Source organism: Girardinichthys multiradiatus, chromosome 6 (genome assembly GCF_021462225.1).
Source record: "Girardinichthys multiradiatus isolate DD_20200921_A chromosome 6, DD_fGirMul_XY1, whole genome shotgun sequence".
In the NCBI taxonomy this organism is placed as follows: domain Eukaryota; kingdom Metazoa; phylum Chordata; class Actinopteri; order Cyprinodontiformes; family Goodeidae; genus Girardinichthys; species Girardinichthys multiradiatus.
In genome coordinates, this window is record NC_061799.1 from 10791264 (window position 1) to 10811372 (window position 20109).

Consider the following 20109-nt stretch of genomic DNA (forward strand, 5'->3'; position numbering starts at 1 on the left):
TTAAAGGCGAGGGTTTTTCTTCTCCGTCGTGTCTGCGGTGTTGTAGCCGAGTAGAGTGAAACCACAGTGACAGGAAATGCTGGTCGCAAAGAAGCGGTTCTCAAACCGCTGGCCTCACCGAGTGGCCTCGGCTCCCGGTGAGCTGTTTCAATCAGCCGCGACTCGGTGCCGATTCGGACAGGGCTGCACGTCGGCGTTTTCTCCTTTTCAGCTTCTTTTGTAAAAATGGGCTTTTCTCGGCGAGCTAAAAGCTGCTGGGGACTTTCAGAGGGTGTGTCGTTATTAAGGCTATAGGTGGTTTGTCACCTCATTCTCTGATAAATACCTGTAACAGACAATGTCGACCCCATTTTTCTTTTGATCCTTTTCTGCACGAATCACACTACATGTGCTGCCAAGGTTCAGGCGTCATTCCAGCGTTATGGATGCCAAATTTGCAAACGAAATATGACCTTTTACATTTTTTTATGTATTTGCCTTGCCTAAATGTGATCGTTACGTCTTTTTCTGTTAATCTTAGCTTTGAGTTATAGTATGCGTGCCTCAGAGTAAGCCATTACCTTGCAGATGAAAAACACAAATCATATGCAGAAATGCACCAATCAGTCAGCTAGAGATCGGAATCGGCTGATTTCCGCTGATCTTCCCTGATCAGTAAATTTTCTGCCTTATTTGTAAAATGCAAAAAATAATCCCAAGAATTCCCATTATGTTTAATCTATATATACATCAACTGTATGCATGTAATTTGATGCATTTTTTTACTTTAATAAAAATATGATACATCCTTGGGAGTTGCATGCATGAGGATGAACCAGTAATTGGTATCAGTCTAAAAAAGCTTGACTGTTGCATCTCCACTCACTTTGCATCAGGTTTCTGCTCAGTTGGGGTTGTTAAAGGCTACCTTCTTGTGATCAAAGGCATGCTGCAGACTGATTACAAGTCAGTCTACTTGTTTTTGGTGTACTTTCTCTAAATGTTAAGTCGCTATTAAGGAAAAGCATAAATAGGTAGGGCTGTTGGGACCTGTGGTGTCACTGTTGATGATTTAGCGTTAAAAGCAAAACAAAATTAGGTAAAATTGAGAGACGCCTCAATCAATTCACCCGAGATCGGAATCTACCAATTTTTCCTTGATCAGCACTGATTGTAGAAACTCCCACCATTTTCAGTCTGTAAAAGCTTCAACCTAGAAAAAGCACTTTGATGCACTGTTTTTAAGCTTAATAAAAATCAGGTAAAAGTTTGAGACGCATACTATGATGCATAAGGGGGACAGTCTTGTATTCCTTTGATTTCCTGTTGGATACAAAACTACTATCTCTATCAGAACCTGTGCCACATTTTTTCTCTCAATCAGTCAAAATCAGAATGGCCAGGTCAGACTTAACAGAAAACCAGAAATCTGTGCCTACCAGGAATTTATCCATATTACTTCTGAATGGTGTGATGTCGAAATTGGTTTCAATCGCTCATATTTTCTTTTTTTTTTCCAACATCATGATGTCCACACACCCCCATTCTGTGATTTATTTTCATCTCGGTCACTAAGCTTATGTCAGGTTTGTACATCCAAGTGACCAAATATACAATTTGCATGCAGAGGCGAATGCATCGCACGCGAGATATAATAATCTTCCAAAGGTTGCACCCGAGCAGGTATTTGACACTGCAGCATAGCACGCATCGATGATGACTGTGATTTCAGATTGCTTCTCTCCCACAGTGTTTTCAGTAAGTGTGCAAGCTGGCTGAATGGTCTGGTATGAACGGTTGTGTCTCTCGGCGGTGAGGCCAAGAGCTGTGCTCCTCAGTGGTAATTATGTTCACTGTGATGCTGTGAAAGACCATAGCATGTAATGGCACATCTGATTGCTCTATTCCAGTCTCCGTCAGAAATGCAATGCAGGGTCGGTTGATTGAGTGCACACTACATATTTAAATGCAGGGTTTTTACATGTAGATTAGAGGTCACATTTTCACCTAAATGTGAGATTGTTTTTGCTGAGTTCAGTTTGAATGGTCAGTTTGGGAGTAAATGTGAGGTTACTGATTCTAAAAGCAGTAACAACCAGGAGACCAGAAATCTCCTATATAACTGTAAATACTCAAGTTTGTTATAAACCCTTGGCTAGCAGCTTTTCTTTTATCTTTGCTTGGCATGGGTACGGGATGAGATTCTTACGGTACAATCGTTTTCAGCAAAAATACCATGGTTTTACAATATTTATACAAAGATAAGTCAGGAATAAATCAGAATAATCGAATTATTATTATAAAATAACAATTTTGATTAGGGCTGCACGGTGGCGCAGTTGGTAGCACTGTTGCCTTGCAGCAAGAAGGTCCTGGGTTCAATTCCTGGCCTGGGGTCTTTCTGCATGGAGTTTGCATGTTCTCCCCATGCATGCGTGGGTTCTCACCGGGTACTCTGGCTTCCTCCCACAGTCCAAAGACATGCCTGTTAGGTTAATTGGTCAATCTAAATTGACCTTAGGTGTGTGAATGAGTGTGTGCATGGTTGTTTGTGTGTTGCCCTGCGATGGACTGGCGACCTGTCCAGGGTGTACCCCGCCTCTCGCCCATAGACTGCTGGAGATAGGCACCAGCTCCCCCGCGACCCACTATGGAATAAGCGGTAGAAAATGACTGACTGACTGACTGTTTCTCTAATGGGACTTGTACTTCTGTTGGGTTTCTGTTTTGTCATAGAAACAACAACATGGGAGTAAATGCTGTTCTTATTCATTTACACTGCTTGATTTGTTGAAGGATGCAGAATAATAATGCTTCTATTTTTACACCGAAGTTGAAATGTCCAAGTTTGACATGTAAAAAAAATGATCAAGAGAGAAAAGAGAAATACCTTGTTATTGGCTTTTACAGCTAGTAATACTTATCCTGATCGCTTACTGTTTCAGTTAGCAACTCCCACTGCTTTCCAGCTTGGAACTGGAATATGGTTTGGTGTCACTCCCAGATCCAAGTTCCAACATGTGGGCTAAATCCACCAGCACTGTTTACTGGTGAATGGTTGCCTACATGTCATAGCCAGTATGCTATATGCACTAAGTACCACAGATCTATAACATTTATTTATTTTCACTTTGGTTTCAATGACTTAAGCAAAAATGTACAATAAACTAGTAATTTAGGAGTAGTTTTCACGAGTTTGTCTCATAGAAAATTATGTTTAATTTGCTTTCTGTAGACAACTGAAATTAACTGGTTAATTAGTCAGGCTATCTGCTCAGGTTGCCAGCCTGCAGTCCCCTGTTAAACAGAAAAATGTCACCTATAAGAGTAATGGGTGGAGATATGTTAGTTGTCACACCATGTGTTCATCTAAGCAGCTGAATTTTGGGAAACGTGTAGGAGTACTCATTTAGCCCACTAACCAGCAGTGAGCGCCGTCATGCAAGGGTAGGGGCTCCGCTGATCTATTCTCCAAACAGCCGGAGAAACCTCTGGTCAACCCAGCAAATTCTCCGACATCTCACTAAACAGAAGAGCCAATGCCTAATTATTTTCCTATAAAGTTGAAATGCAACGCACGAGTCCCGGCTTAAATATATATTAAGTATATTAATCATTAATTATCTGTATCTTGTGATAGTTATTGCAATATTATGCAGCTGTCCTCAACTGACCTCATATCATGAGGTCAGTTGAGGACAGCAGGTAAGGAGTAACGTTTCTGCTGAGCGGGTTTAAGCAATGTGCATTTTCATCAGTTTGTCATCATAGCAACTGTGTAATCACCCTGGTTCTTACTTGACCCCTTTTTCAAAATATGATTGCACACTTATGTTGATCTCATTCCTTGAAAGCTGTGCTCTAGTGCAGCGTTTCACAGCAGGTCAGCCAAATGTGAACACTCACCTTGTTTGCTTCTCCTGAATAATAATCTCTTGGGAGGACGTTGGAAACATTTGGGATCCGCATGCATATGAACACACTTAACCAAAAAACATGCTATGTAGATCATAAAGTGTAACCCAAAACAGGTTCAGGTAAAAAGCCACCTAAAAATAATAGTAAAATAAATAGTTCAGTATTCTCACTTTAGTCATAAAATTATGTTTAAGGTTAGTGCTGCTGCCAAAGATATCAGCTAAGATCTGCTCATCTTAATCTCAGATAGTTCTGCACCCTCCTGCATATATATAGGCCATTTAAAAAGCATGTGTACACTCACACCATCAGCTTAAATAGCATCGTTGTACAAAAGCAAACAGCACGCTGTGATATGTAAATCAGAGTTTTATTTCTAGATCAGATATTTGCAAGAATCCACTTTGAAAATCTGTCAACTGTGTCAACCGCAAAACTGGTGGGACTAAAGCAGATTTTAATCTTGTTAGAGGCCTTTTTTTGTTTTGGGATTACAGATAGGCCAGCATTGTATAAAGGAAAGAAACACTATTTGTTCCATGATCCAAATTCAGCTTTGCATATAAATATACATATATCGCTGATTGGGAACTTTTGGACCAATTAAAGTCAATGGCTTCAACTTTAAAGTGAAAGCTGCAGGGGATTTAGCATCTAAATACCATGTAAATAAATAAAATGAATGGCAACACTAACAACTAACTTCAAGTTATGTATTAGCTATTTGTAACTTGGAATGCAGTAGAGTGATTAAAACAACCTCTTTGAATGATGTCTGTCCCAGCACAATGTGACTAGGGAACTGTTTCTGGAAGTTTATCTGACTAACGTCCCAGATATGACCCAGTAATCTGCATGTCCACATGTTCTAAAGTTACTATCATTTAGAAACAGGAGCTTTTTCCTTTCTTTTTGTGTCGATATATACATATACACCTCACCTTGTGTAAGTAAGCAGATATGCTATAAGCCGGGCTTGTATTGTTATTTTAGAGAGACAAAATGGTTATGAAGCTGTAGGTTGTAACTTTAGCATATTAGTTATTAGAATAGTTAGCATTAGTAACTTTAAACGTCAGCCCCCATGTGGTTTTCCAAGAGAATGTTCAGCCTTACCATAAATCTGGAATTTCCAAAAGGCTGCCAACATTTCCAAATTCACGTATGTTCCATGATAGACAGCGGCTTAAAGTGCAAAAACGTAAAACAGACCAACTTTGCTGTAATACCTAGAGGCCACCTTTTTACTGGGTTAACATTTGAGCTTCTACCCCATTTTATGCCTCCCCTGACTTTAATTTTAAACAACTCATTAATATAAAATAAAATAACTAAGTTAGTTTTCTTCCCTTAGTGAAAACCTCCAAATAATGTCCTTTTTAGGGCACCTGATTAGCGTTCAGGTACTGTTCAGTGTCTCTAAAAATATGTGATTTTTGCGTTTCTGACTGGCAGGTTACTGGACATACCCAGTCAAGCTCACCAAACGATAACTCTGTGCATCTCCAACCATAAGGACATTTTTCAGTCTACACTCCCACTCTCTGCTAACTCTGCACAGTCTAGTTTGTTTTCTTCCATCCATTTAATTGAAAAGTAACTTTCTTTTTAACTCTTTTATAAATCCCCTTAGTTTCTCCTGCAAAAATGGATTCCAGGCTATGTCTAGCAAGAAAGCTGAAGATTCTGTTTTTCTCTCAGAATCTCTTGTTTCTCGAAATCTTTCCGACCCATTAGGGTTCATTTGGTTACCCGAGGTTTACAGAGTTCCAGTTAATTTGGTGCCCAGAACAATTTTACAGTATTTCAGTGCTTAAAGGTTGTTGTGCAAAAGAAATCTAATGTGGACTCCCTACCAAAATGACAATGATCTAAAGCATCAGGATTGCCTGCCTGGGTCGTTGTCAGAAATCTTTTCACACTTTAAATTTGGTTTAAAAAGTTTGAATTTTCCATAAACCCAGTGCTCCCATCCAGACTGTGTGGTGTTAAAATTCATATAAGTTTTGTATTTTTTGCTTCTCTGTATTTCTTGAGGTGCCGGTGTGAGAATAACTACAGGTATATCTGTTTCCTGCTTACATGCATGGAAACATTTTGAGAGGTGAAATATGGGCCCTTCATCCAGTGGTTAGGATAATACCAAACTAGCAGTGTTTCCTCTGTACAACAGGCTGGTACCTGGGGCACTGCAGGTAGCAGCACATCTGTTCAGCAGATATTAGTGCAGTGGGTGGGCCGTCATGGTGGAGGCAGTAAGCACCACGCCACCAAGCAGGACAACTGTTCACACGTCATGTTTCAGATTGTTCTCAAACTGCTTTCAGAGTTCTGTTGATTTATAGACATGTTTTTAATCTTCTAAATAAATGTTTCAACAAAAATTTTCATTTTGCTTTCTTAATAAAAGAGATCTAATTGAAATCTTTAGGATACAGAAGAGCCTCATTTGGAGAAACTGAACATGTAACATGATAAGACCATTAAACAGTTCCGGGCAACGGGCCTTGTTGCAGAAATGCTCGTATTCTCAGTGTTAAACTAGTTTTCAAAGGCTGCTTAGCAATGATTTGGATGATTTTAGCCATTTGGTGTAATACAAGAAGATGTAAGAACAGAATTTCAAATAATCTTTTTCTAGGTTTGCTTTTGTGAGCAGTCGGTAATTAATTCAATTAGACCCAGAGGTGACATCTCACTGCTTGTTTGTAAAAGAGAAGTCTCTGTGAAACATGATTTGGATTTTATAAAACAAAGACAGAATGATTTTGGAGTTGATATTGAAGTGTCGTTAAAATTTTAATTCCCTATTATTGCAATTAGCCCAGCCTTAACGTCACTAAATTGGGATTCTCACAAGCGAGTGTATATTCATAGCTAAGTGAGATTTACATAAAGCAGACATTTCCAAATCTAGCTCACTCCAAAGGCTGTCAGAGATTGAAAACTCAGAAGGATAAAACAGATCAATGTTGCTGTAAAACATTCAGCCTTCCTGCTATCTGCTTAAAGAAGGTTCTCATGAAGTCTCAGTGAACAGCAGATATACCTGGACATGTTGGAGAAAATATGAAATTACCTCTTTGTGCTTCTGCTGACTTCATTTCAAACACCTCTCTGATACTGAAAATAACTGAGTCTCGTTCTCTCTGCAACAACCTCCACACTGAAGAGCGTTGTCGTCACTGTGTTGTGTGTTTACTGATTGAAAAAAAGATGAGATTTGACCAGCTGGTCTCAGTCAGGGCTTGTCGTATTGAAAACTGCCTGGTTACTGGCTAGTTTTCCAGGGCATCTCTGCATACAGTTAAGCCCAAATGATTCACATCCCCAGCAGATTTAGGGTTGAAATGACTGTCATTCAACCATGAAGTTTGTTTCTAATTGGAAATGAGACAGGCGTCTCTCAAAACAGTAAGCGACATAAAAGGAGTATCAATTCTGAAGAAAATAATTGATCTGTTTTTATGGATATTATACTAAAGAAATGGCATGTTGAAATTCATTCATATCCTCAGTAATCCGTGAAAAAAACTTTCTTGGCATTACAGACTTCAAACCCTTCTTATAATCGCTGAGTAGCTTTTTGCATGTTTAAACTGGCATTTTGATAATTTATCTTCAATGATGAGCTCCAAGTGTTTGAGGTTGGAAGGCCTCCTTGCCAATACCCTAATCTATACCTCCCTCCACAGTTGTAAGTCAGGAATCTGACTCACTCCACAGTCGGGTGGAGCTTATTGCAGGGCAATTCTGGAAGAAAACTTGTCACTCCAAAATGTTATTACTTCCAGTCAGAAGAACAAGTTTAAGGTTAAACAATGTTAAAGATTAAAAGATTATTTCAAACCTGCCTGGGGTATTATTACTTTTGGGTTTAGCAACTACAGAATAATGTTTTGTATTGATCATACAGATTAATTTTCAGACAATCACGTCTGAAATCAAAAATACAACTAGCGAGAGGGTGGGTTCATTTGAATATTTCTGGAACTGTAAAGTCAATATCAAAATGTTTAAGGCAGATTATTTTAAAAAACATGTGAAATTGTGATTTGATCAATGTAACAGCACTGGAGCACTTCCTAAATAAACCAGTAGAACTGTTGGATCAACAACAGCTGAAGTGATCGGACTTTCAGTCCGTTAATACAGTGATTAATACTAATCTCTTGTTTTTTTTTAAAAGGTTAAATCTTCAAAATTAATTCCCTACTGTTTTGTTATGCTTCAATAAAGCGAGACAGCCACCATGAAAAGCTGCATTTTAATGTGCAAATTGTATTTTATTATTTTGTATTTAAAACATCTGTGGAAAATTGAAGTCCTGGTTCCTAAATGGACTTGGCAGTCCTCTCTTAGAGTGCCTCTCTGCGTGTGGCTGCATTATGTCTGTTTTGTTTCCAGACTATAAATGTGTCCACTCAATCCCAATGCTATGCAGACACATCCAGAAACAGATGGCGCATGCAGGCGGGCAGAGATTTGGGATTCTATTTAAAAAAACAACAAAAAAACCTGTCCTGGCATTCCTGCACTCTGGGCTTAACTCCCACCATGCACGTGTCCCACGCCGCCAACCTGACTTAGTCAGAGTTGTGTAGTGAAATTTCCTGGCTGTGTTGTTATTCATTCCTCTGAGGACAAACTTGTCTTCACCTCTCCACAGAGCTTAACAGGGCCTTGCAGTTTCAAAACAGCCGAGACTGAATGGTCCTGTCAGGTACTGCTCTCCACTCTCAGCTTAAAAAACTGACGAGAGTAAAAATGAGAGTACAGCATTTCCTCTGATGGCTTCTCCTTTTCTTTCGCCGACACGTCCTTCCACTGGTTTTTTCCTTCTAACTTCTGCTTTCTGTTTCTCTCTCTGCCAGGCTCAAGACAAAAAGAAAGCCCTGGAGGAGACCAAAGCCTACACCACTCAGTCTCTGGCCAGTGTTGCCTACCAGATCAATGCCTTAGCAAATAATGTGCTGCAGCTGCTGGACATCCAGGCTTCACAGCTGCGGCGCATGGAGTCCTCCATCAACCACATCTCCCAGGTACAAACCACAGCAGCAGGCTTGGTCTCAGGCCAGCTGGACACCTGCAGATATTTCCTTTGTTTCTTTAGCTGCACCTGAGAAGGTTCTCATGATTTTAACCTAAAACACTTTTAAGTACTGCGCGTGTACCAGGATTTTCTACAAACCAGTTTAGTTAGGTACAGATAAATATGATATTTGATGTTCTGCAGTAAATGAAGCAATAACAAATTCATACAGACAGAAGTGATGGAGGGCATGCCACATCTTCTCTCTCTCTGTCTCTCTGTCTCCTTGCTGTCAGTCAGTGACTGTCCCTTCCCCTCCCTCTGTGCTTCATTAGCCTGTCAGGAATGAAGGAAAATCCTGACGCCAGCACTCTCTCTATCTGTTTTGCATTTTCACCTCCCGCTGCAGGATAGAGTGGTGTTAGGCGCGGTCCGACGAAGAACAATACGCCGCCTTTATCGACCCATTAAAGAAGCTCAGCGCTGAATCTTGTCTCCCACTTGATATTGCTGCTTCACATTTTATAGCCCGTAACTCTGACCAGCCATCCAGTGCAGACATCTCTCAGTCAGTATGCTCACTGGACTGGAGAATTTCACACAATCATCATGGTAATGATCCTTAAAAATGATGGTTTCCATACTTGTGATTAAGGGTTGTTGTAAGAGGAGAGGTACAGAAAATGTAATTTTTTAGGACATTTAAAAATATAGCAAGTACTATCATCTACTTATTGTGTTTGTCCAGATCTCTCAATAAATTTGACACACAAACATGTTAGAGCTGTTTCATGTTGGGTGAGTTAACTCACATTTGTAGTGACTTGCAAATTGTACTTACACCCTCTCTCATTTTGTCATGTTACAAGCACAAGAATGTGTTTTTATGCTTTGATTTTATGTTATATGGCAAGAACAAAGCTATTGTTAAAAGAAGTCCGGAGTGCAGTTTGTCCCTATCCATGTAGGGCACCCATCATACATGTGGAAGCAGGTGCTTCGGTCAAATGAGACAATAATTTAACTATTAGGCCAAAATAAAATATGCTGTGTGTGGCAGTCCCTTGGTGAAACATGGTGGTGGCAGCATCATGCTGTGGAGGTACATTTTTTCACCGGGGACAGGGACGCTGGTCAGAGTAGTTGGGTGGAGCTTATTACAGGGCCATTCTGGGAGAAACCCTGTTGGAGGCTGCAAAAGACTTGAAACTGGGTTGGAGGTTCACCTTCCTGCAGGAAAGCGACCTTGAAGTTGCATCCAACGCTACAGTGGGATGGTTAGATCAAAGCACATTCATGTGTTAGAACGGGCCAGGCGAACGCTAGACCTAAGTCCAATTGAGAATCTGTGGTAAGACCTGAAAATAGCTGTTCAGAGATGCTCTCCATCCATGATGACAGAGCTTGAGCTATTTTACAAAGATGAAGTCTCTAGATGTGGGAAACTGGTGGAGGCAGAAAGGTGGTTCTACAAACGCACACCACACTTTTTAGGTTTTTATTTGCAAAATAGATTTTTAAACCGCGTAGCATTTTGCTTTCACTTTCCAATTATTTGCTACGTTGTGTTGGTCTGTCACATAAAATCCCAATAAAATCCAGTGAAGATTGTGGTTATAACATAAAAAAGCTGGAAAAGACACAGGGGGTATGAATACTGTTGAATGGCACTGTTCAGGCTTCAAAGATAGGCATTTCTGGCTTTGATTCTGTGTTTTTGTGTCCAAGGAATTAAATTTAAACTTGCAGCTCAGTTCAGCTGAAACGGTTAAAATGAGATTAGGAACGAGAAGGAAGCCAAACATCGCTGCCAAGTCCTAGCCTCATTTAAAAAGCCCACAACAGAGGAGGCTGGGACAAAAATAATACAAGAAAAGCTACAACATCAATACAGGATCTAAAGCAGAGACGTAAAACACGCATTAGATTAGATATTTGTACCTAAAAATATCTGGATGCTTTCATTACAAAGGTAGATGAAAGGAATGCACTCTTACAATGCCAGGAGCTATTTTATTTCTTTCTTTCCACATCTGGCGTCCATTACCTCAGTGTTAGTTGGTCCTCTCGTATCAGTGCAGGATTGACTTGCTGGAGGCTTCATTAACTGGGAAAGTAAAAACTATTCAAATATTACTGTTGCATTTATGTTTGAGAGAGTTTGTCTTGTGTTGGACTTTATTTATCCATCACCAACAGCAATTCAACATATTTGGCTACTTTGTGGCAGCGAGGAATTGTTTGCTAAAAAGGAGATTCATTAGACTGAAGCTGGAGATCCAGCAGTGATCATTACCCCAGTACTACCTGCTCCCAAAAACACACAGCAGAGCCTCAGCAGACAGCCAGATGTCTATGAGAGTAAAGATTACAAAAGAAAGAAAATGAGATTGTGAGTGCATGAAGAGCAGATAGAGTTGTGTCGTCAGTGATTAGGTAACAGTTATTACATCTGAACGTTTGACACAGATCAGCACGGATGTTCCAACCTCCAGCTGTAAGTGCTCTGAGGAAATGTTGAGGTAACGATGACAGTCAGTTCAGTGTTTCAGGATTACTGCATTTGTTCTGTTGTGGAAATAGACCATAGACACAGGGTGAATGTTTACAGCAGCTGTTGTTGCTGAGAAACATGTCTACACTGTGTGTTTGAATAGTTATAGGACCCATGTGTAAATCTTCTCACTGCTTTCCTTTTTGTTTCTGTTCTTCATTGTTTCTTGAACCATAACATAATGCAGCAATCCTCTTCTGCATTCATTCTTCTGTCTGCCTTATCTCTGTCTTTCCCTTTCTGTTCTTATTTGTTTTTCTCACCCTGTCAAATCTTCATCTCAGCTTGTCTATTACTGACAGGAAATAGGCAGGGCTTTTCTCTTACTTCCCAGCTGAAGATGGGTGTGTAACTTTGGTTTCCTCTCCTGAAAAAAAAAGGCCCAGCTGGTTCACTATATTCAGCAGTCAGAGACTTCAGATCAGACAAAAGCATCTGCGGGTTGTAATTGACAACACTTGGCAAAAACATTCAGTCATTCCCACATACACAATAATGCACAATTATTTTAACACATTCATTAAGTTTTTTTGAAATTTCCAGTCATCTGAAGTCATATCAAAACTCTCTTTCGATAGAAAGAGTCTACGAACAAAATAAAGAACTATCCAGTCTTTACCCGTTGCAACAGCTGAACAACAATATGACATAGTGTGAACAATTGAATAAAAAGCCAAAACAGCTCTTCATGTCTGGATTAGAAGTTTTTGGACTTCAAATTTTCTCACTATAATTTCTGGTACAATCTCAGTTAATTCTTTAACAAATCGTATGTCATTCTAAGGTATTCACATGTTCTTAACTCAATCAGGGATTGGTGAAGCCTTGACCACTCAGGTCCATTGTACCCCCTAAAACTGCCCAAATTCCTCTCCCGCCATTTGAAAAAAATTAAGAAATAAGGAGAATAATTTAAAAAAAGGCAAAAAACCAAAACAAAAAACCCAAAACATAAAAAGAAATATAAAACAAAGTAAAAATCTATTTAGTTAAATTTTGTTTCTCATTTCATTTTATGTCAAAAACAAGCACTTTAATTTTTATATTTTATTGGCAAAAACAATCACCTAACATAAAATATTTTACCTTCTAAAAATTAGCAGTCATTCAAATAACATTCACTCCTGTGAGTCCCTCATACCTTTACCATTATATTGTAATGGAACATCCCACAAACTGAATCGTACCTGATTCTTGGATGCATTCTGCATTGTTAACTGATTCCTGACATTCGTGCTTTATTCTAAATAGATTCATGTAAATTGTATTGAATTCTTGATAATATTTATGCAAATTAAGCCAAGTCTCATGATTCATCTTTATCTATCATACCTGTGTCGTAACTGAACCTTAAGGCATCACAGATTGGACACCAAATATATGCAAAATTCCAAGAATTTTGCACATATAGCTGGACTGGATTCCTCCCTCTATGCTGCCCCCTGTTGGTGACCTTAGGCAAGTGTTCGGCGTTGTTAATTTCTGACATATATCTGTGGCCTCTTTTTTTTTTTAACCAGTTCACTGCCCTTTAACTGCTATCAAAATCACATTCTTAGGTCCAAAATACATAAAGCATTGAAAGAGGTGCATAGTGGTAACGTATGGCCTTTAAAATGAGCTTGCCTGAACATTGACTTACTGCTAGAAAAAATCAGCAGCTGTCTTTAATCTATTCGTTTTTTACGTAATCTTCTGAATGACGAACTTCAAATTGTTTAGACATAGACTTTGACCATTCTTAGATTGATGAGCAGCTCTAAAGTTATTCCTGACAATTATTGCTGCTGCCTTTCTCCTTGACATTTTTGGTAACTTAGACCTAAATTCTCCTATGCAATCTGTTCTAATTCATCTGAGGTGTTTACCAATTTTTAAGATTTTATTTAGGTCAGAGAACAGGGTGCCCTTACTTTTCACTATGGCTTCATTCATTAAGACTTTAAACCCAGGCCTGCTTCAGTGTCTCACCCATTTTTCCAGTGCTCTCCTTAGTCCTGCCTTTCTTCTTCCATGCATCGCTCACCTGCTCCAGTTTCATCCATCATTCATAGATTGAGGGCCAGTTCAGACGAGTGACTGCTGTGAGTGATAATGAATAAAGCCTTAGAGGAGATGTAGGTCATTGGCATTTGGAATTAGTCCTAGTGCGGGGGGCTAAAGGGGATCTTTGTGAAAATTGCTCCAGAAAAACAGAACGAATCTCTAATTTATTAGTTGCCTGTTTACTCATTTTTTACTCTGGTAGAAAAAGGGCAAATTAATCCTGAATAAAACCTTCATTTATTTTGTTTTGGTGATCTTGACATATGAGGTGTACAGATCCAATATATATTCCTTTGAAAATTAAATGTACTAATTTTATTATGTTTTCATTTCACGCCAAGTAGTTTTCAGCAATGCAAGACATTTCTTTGGGATCTACACCAGATTATTGTGAAAAATGGTTAAATAGACAATAGATAAAACAACAAAGAAGAAAACAAAAATGGATAAAACACAAATAAACAGAGTAATATGAAGTGCATGATCCTAGCATTTTCCACTCTTAGTTTTAAATGCGTAAAAATCCACATGTCAAAACAGATAGCTAAATGTCCTGCACCCCACTGTGGGGGCCTTATTCTCTGTTTCTCTTTTGTAGACGGTGGACATTCACAAGGAGAAAGTGGCACGTCGAGAAATTGGCATCTTGACCACAAACAAGAACACCTCTCGCACCCACAAGATCATCGCCCCGGCAAACATGGAGCGGCCTGTGCGGTACATTCGGAAACCCATCGACTACACGCTGCTGGATGACGTTGGACACGGTGTCAAAGTAAGAGAAGATGGCTTCACACTGACGCTATGTTTGTACACGTTAATGGGCTTTCATAATTTACTCACATTCACTGAAGCGGAAAACAAATCCGGAATGTGAGAGGCTTTCTGCGCAGGATAGGTCTAGAAAAGTGTGAAAATTAATTTATGTACTTTATGTACTCAGGATAAGATTTTATTCCTTATTCCTAATATTGTCTTTTTGTAGACATTCATCCATCCTTAAATTTTAATTCTAATCATCCGTCCGTCCGTTCGTCCGTCCGTCCGTCCATCCATCCGTCCATCCATCCATCCATCCATCCATCCATCCATCCATCCATGGAAAAGTCTGGAATTCAGTCATAAAAATGTAGGAACCCGATTGTATCTCAGCAGTTTAAGATCAGTAGGCTGAGCAAGTTGCCAACTGTGGCTAAAAGCAGCTTTACTGATCAAACCTTTTTGTTTTGGGTCCGATAATGTCTGAAGCTGTATGTTCTTTGGTGTGTGGGTGTATGTGTGTGAGCGAGAGTGGAGACATCTATGCCAAGGGTTACTCACACCATCATATCCAGCCCAGCTTTCAGCCTTCTTCCATTTCATTTTGGAATTTTTTTCATGCCTTCTCCCCATGATCCATCCTCTCGTCTCCCCTCTCTCTTCCATGTGTGTTTGTGCTTGTGTGTGTACAACCGTTCATGTGCGTAATGTGTTTGATTCGGCCTATGCATCGTTCTCCCGCCCCCCTGAGTTTGTCTCTGTTGAGATAGCGGCTGTCTGCCGATTTGCAAACATCCGCTGATTCAAATTCAAAAGCCACTGTCTTCTCCTTTGAGAGCTGGCTCACAGTGAGGCAGATTTGGCATGGCTGGCTATGCAAATCAGGCATCATTCATGGACACAAGAGATGATGGATCTCTGTAGAAATCAGTGCAGATCAGTGGATGTGCAAGAACGGCTGTTTTTTTTTTTTTTTTTTTGTTCAAAGTAGGTAGAGCTCAGAAATCTGTAAAATCAAACATTTGTAGCCTTTAATTTTAGTGCATTTTGTCTTTTTTTGCAAACCATGGCTTTCTTCAGCCTACTTTTAAAATTCTTTCTCTCTTTCCTTTCCAGCTGTGTGTGCGTGGATGTGCATTTAAATAGATCCGTGTGGACAGAAATACATATCACATTCCAATCCCTCCGATGCCTTTTCTTCCATACACATCTGTGAATAGTTCTAAAGCACTGATGTTCATTGCTGCAGCCCCTGCTACACAGACATATACATTAGTATAAGCTGTATTTTAATGCATGTATGTGATTTGTGTTTGTATTTTCCTTCCATGCGTCCACCGTGTGTTTGCAGCTTATTAGCGCTCCATCCTTGCAGGCTGTTTCCTTTAAGCTGTGGCAGATTCCCTCGTGCTCTGAAGACAGTATCGCTGTCCTTCTACCTCTTCTTTTTCCCTTTCACCAGGAGACATCAGCCAAAAAAACAAAAAAGAAGCTGGGAATTCAGACACATTCACACACAGAGTATTGACTGAGCTCTTCTCTTTACCACAATAACCTTTGTAGACATTTCTGGGTGTTACCACAGTGACAGATTTTCAAACACATTACAGCCTCCCCCGAGTCTCGGCTGTTATTTATGACCTCCCAGTCCCTCGTGGCTCTTGTCCTATAGCAACACTTAACACCCGCTGGCCATATCAGTCAAACTGTATATAGAGAACGAATGTAGTGCACATCGGCCTGGGCAACTGGGCAAAATGAACACATCCCAATTTCTTAACAGTTAAATCCTAATTCAGAGTTTATGACAGTTTTCTTAGGTAAAAATATAGCTCTGAAAAAACCCCCACAGAATTTAAGCCAAAGTTTATTTCTGCACAGATTTTAATCAATTTGCTCAGTTTTGCCACCGTCTGTCAAGCACAGCTGACATTTAATAGAATGCTTAAGTCTTGAAGTACACTGTGTCTCTGTCTGTTGTGCTTTACTTTTCTAAAATGTTTTTTTGGCACTAGGGGCCTTTATTTTTGACAGTAGGTAGACAGGAAAGGGGGTAGAGAGAGGGGGAGACATTCAGTAAATGTCGCCGGGTCAGGGACTCGAACCCCAGACAGCCACCTCGAGCACTGTAGCCTCCGTACATGGTCGTGCGCTTAACCCCTACACCATCAGCGCCGCGCCTGTTTTGCTTTATTAAAAGAAACCCTACTCTCTCTCACCCATAATGGACCCAGCCTTCAGACTGTTGGGTTTTTAATGGAGAGAATACCTTAGATTAGCTTTAAAATTTGCGATTTGAAATTGAGAAAACAGTATAGATCCTTAAGGCTCTTAATGTGAAGGTTGAGGTTGTTTCTCAGTTCACAAGCTAGTTTGACACTAAAAGCAGACCCTTAGATATATTGTTGGTAACCCAAAAAACCAAGCTGGCAAAAAGTAAAACTGATAAAGCAGAACACTCTGAAGACCGCAACCATCCAGCAAAATCTTCCCTTTGTTAGCATTAGCTGCTAGCTAGCAGGCAGCTGCAGGAAGCAAGAGGACTTCTTGCTCTGTTCTAAAATCCAAAATATGTAACACTTGGTGCTCTCTGGTGCTTGAATTGTCACTACTGTACATTTATTGCCTTCTGCTCGTGTGTCCGAGACACTGCATTTGGTTGACATTCGAAAAACCCAGTTTTAGTGGTGTAAGAACTGAAAACTGAACTTTTTAAGACCGTGGTAGAACTTGTTGACTGTGCGCCACCAATCCTGAAAACGGTATATCCTGGCAGTGTGAGAGAAAGTGTAATGCATACTGTGTACTGCAAATAGTACTATAGTTTTAGGGACAAAGAAATGCCTGAGAAGACTTTCACAGGTTTAATGGAGCTGTTTTGTTTCCATCAGTGTATGGCTGTGGGGTTGATCGATTTCAGCTCCAAACGATCACAAAAGTAATGACACTGACATAAAAAAGATCATTATGTCATGGAAATTATTTGGCCACATTCTGCTTTTTTCTCTTATTCTGTGTAAAAGGACCACACACCTTCCAACACTTTTGTCTGGTCAGTCCACAGAATATTTTCACAAAGGCCTCAGGGATCCTCATAATGTTGTCTGGGAAATGTGAGGCAGGTCTTTTTGCTTCTTTTTGGTCAACAAAGGTCTTAGTCTTCATGAACACTGACCTCATTGGAAGCTTTGTCACTGTTCCATATTTTCTCCATTTATGGATAGTAGCTCTCAGTGGGGCTCACTGGAGTCTCAAAGTCTTAGGACTTGCTAACTAAGCTTCTTCAGACTGATAGATTCCTCTGACCTTGCTTCGCATCTCTTTTCAGGGTATTGAGATCAGGGTATTGGTTCTTTAGATCTTTTAGCCTACTTGATGTTGTCAGACAGGTTTTGTTTAAGTGATTTCTTGATTCTACAGGTCAGGCAGTAATCGGGCTGGTGAAATGAAAGGTAAAATATGATTATTGATGGTTATTTCACAGTTTAACAAGTGAAACAATTGTATTTTACAAAGAGACAGATCCTTTTTCCTTATGAAATGAAATCATAATTGGAAAAACACCCACACACTCAGATATTAAAATTAGTTTGATAAGCTGCAACATTTAAGTGACCAGAAATAAATCTGCAAGGGGACAAATAATTTCCATTTACTTTATATTATTATTAGTAGTAGTTTGTAAATTTGTGAAAATATGGCACAATATATGCTCTTAAGAAAATAGCAGTTTTAAAATAATCATTTTAGAATCATTATATACCATCATTGTTATGGTTAGTTATGTTGATAATTCATCAAAATACTTAGCTGCTAAGAGAAATAGACTGATATGAATACTGCTTAATGGGTATTAAATAGAAGTATAAACATGTCTGTTTCTCTTTGTGTGTTTCGTATTTACTGCTAAAAATCAGCTTTTATCAGTTCGTCAAATTTCTGTATGTGATGTTAGAACTAGCCAAAGATTAGGTGTTTCTCATGCAAAATGTTTCCATTTCCTTATTTTTTCTTTCACTCTTTACTAAGAAACAACCTTGCTTCATAATACCTCTAACCAAGCTTTATAACCTGTTTGTCTCTTCTTTGCCTGCTTGCACTCAGTGGCTTAAAGCCAAGGTAAGAGATGGCTTTGTCTCTTTTTTTCTTCTCCACTTTTTCAGTAGAGTCAAAATTATAGTATTATTGGGACCATAAAGCTGTTACAAGTATTGTTAATTTAGAACATATAAAAATTAGTATTCAAAATCTTTGCTCATATTAAATTGAAATGAATCAGTTCACTGAGGCAGGGCCAAGTAAAAATTACAGAAAGTTACAGAAGTTAAAAGCTCTCTTGCCTTACTTGCATGTACAAACAAGCTTCAGCTTTCAGATCCACAGTATAAGTTACCAAATTAACTAATTCCTATTCTTATTCTATATCAGGATAGCTATTAATGAGCGTCAAACATCAGTACACCTCTGTAATGTTGCTCAGTTTTGCTTTACTGGTTTCACCTTAAGTAGCACAGCTAAGATTCTCTGTGTTAAGCTTCAACAAGCAAGATTATGCAGAAGCTGCAGCTTTACTCCACTTTGCTTCTTTAGCAACATGGGAACAACGCAGCAGGACGAGGAGGCACTATTTCCAGGACCAACCCACCCTCACAGAAACCCCCAAGCCCCCCTATGGCTGGTCGGGGTACGCTCGGGTAAGAAGCAACAATATTATACATTGGGAGATTGCTTTAAATGAACATAAAATATTAGTATTTCTTTTTCTTAAGATTCTGTCCTTGATAGTAAATCAGATTAAATCATGTTAAGTACAATTTCTTTGAGGTTGATCTGAAGATTTTAAACCCCAAGTACCCTTTTTCACTTGTCTGAATCTAGACGTAACACCCCTTACAAGACACTGGAGCCAGTGAAGCCTCCGGTGGTGCCTAACGACTACATGACGAGCCCGGCCAGACTGGGGAACCAGCACAGCCCTGCACGCACAGCTTCCCTCAACCAGAGACCCAGGACACACAGGTAGCAGCGCAAACCTGTGCCCTTCTGTCTAAAATAAAAGCTCAGCTGCACACAAACTCATGCGGGACTCTAACAGATGGGCCACCGTCGAGCTGCAAAAAGAAACAGTGAAACACTTAGCATACCACATGTGAACCTGTTACCATAGCGATGGAATAATTGTTAGAACAGAATGACACATGTTGCAGTAATGACGGGCTGCCAGACCTGTTGTGTAATTAGGGTTTCCTGATAATCATCTCCAAGCTTTTCTGCTGTGTCTGCAGCGGCAGCAGTGGGGGCAGCGGTGGCCGGGAGAACAGTGGAGGCAGCGGAGTCGGGGTCCCTCTTGCAGTTCCCACTCCTTCCCCCCCCAGCATGGGGCAAGGTGAGTCCCAGCAGCTGAAAGGTAGAGCAGCTCCCCTCACTGCTGCTGTGCATTCCCGTCCATTTTCTCTCAATCAGAAAGTCAGTTAACATGAAATACATACATGCAAACGAGAGTAGCTGATCATTTGATGATTTAAATGCTGTTTACCTCCCACTTCCTCTTCGTCTCCCTCAGTGGCAACCTCCTCAGCGTCAGTGCCACAGGGCCCCGGCTTGGGTCCTATACCCATGTCCCAGTTCGGCACCATCTCTCGCCAGATCTCCCGTCACAACTCTTCCACCACTTCCTCGGCCTCCATGGTGTCGGCCACAGGCACGTACCGCCGTGCGCCCTCCGTGTCCTCCCAGCAGCCTCAGATCAACGGGGGCCCCGCATTCCAACAAAACTCAGGTCTGAGGACAAAACACTCATTTTGTATAATAGTGGATATTT

General features: G+C 40.0%; 1 protein-coding gene across 5 annotated transcripts in view; it reads left to right on the forward strand.

Annotated features, from left to right (window-relative positions):
• The window catches only part of LOC124869890 (abl interactor 1-like), a 30345-nt gene that overhangs the window by 263 nt on the left and 9973 nt on the right, over positions 1–20109 (forward strand). For 3 of the 5 annotated variants that reach the window (XR_007038679.1, XM_047368113.1, XM_047368115.1), the window contains exons 2-8: positions 8772–8939; positions 14128–14304; positions 18393–18407; positions 18879–18982; positions 19167–19307; positions 19574–19674; positions 19852–20067. Coding sequence is in view for 4 of the 5 variants with exons in the window: in XM_047368113.1 (XP_047224069.1) it covers positions 8772–8939; positions 14128–14304; positions 18393–18407; positions 18879–18982; positions 19167–19307; positions 19574–19674; positions 19852–20067 (922 nt within the window). In the remaining variant the exon portion in view is untranslated. The remainder of the gene's footprint in view (positions 1–8771; positions 8940–14127; positions 14305–18392; positions 18408–18878; positions 18983–19166; positions 19308–19573; positions 19675–19851; positions 20068–20109) is intronic. The other 2 variants (XM_047368114.1, XM_047368116.1) reach the window with 1 other exon arrangement.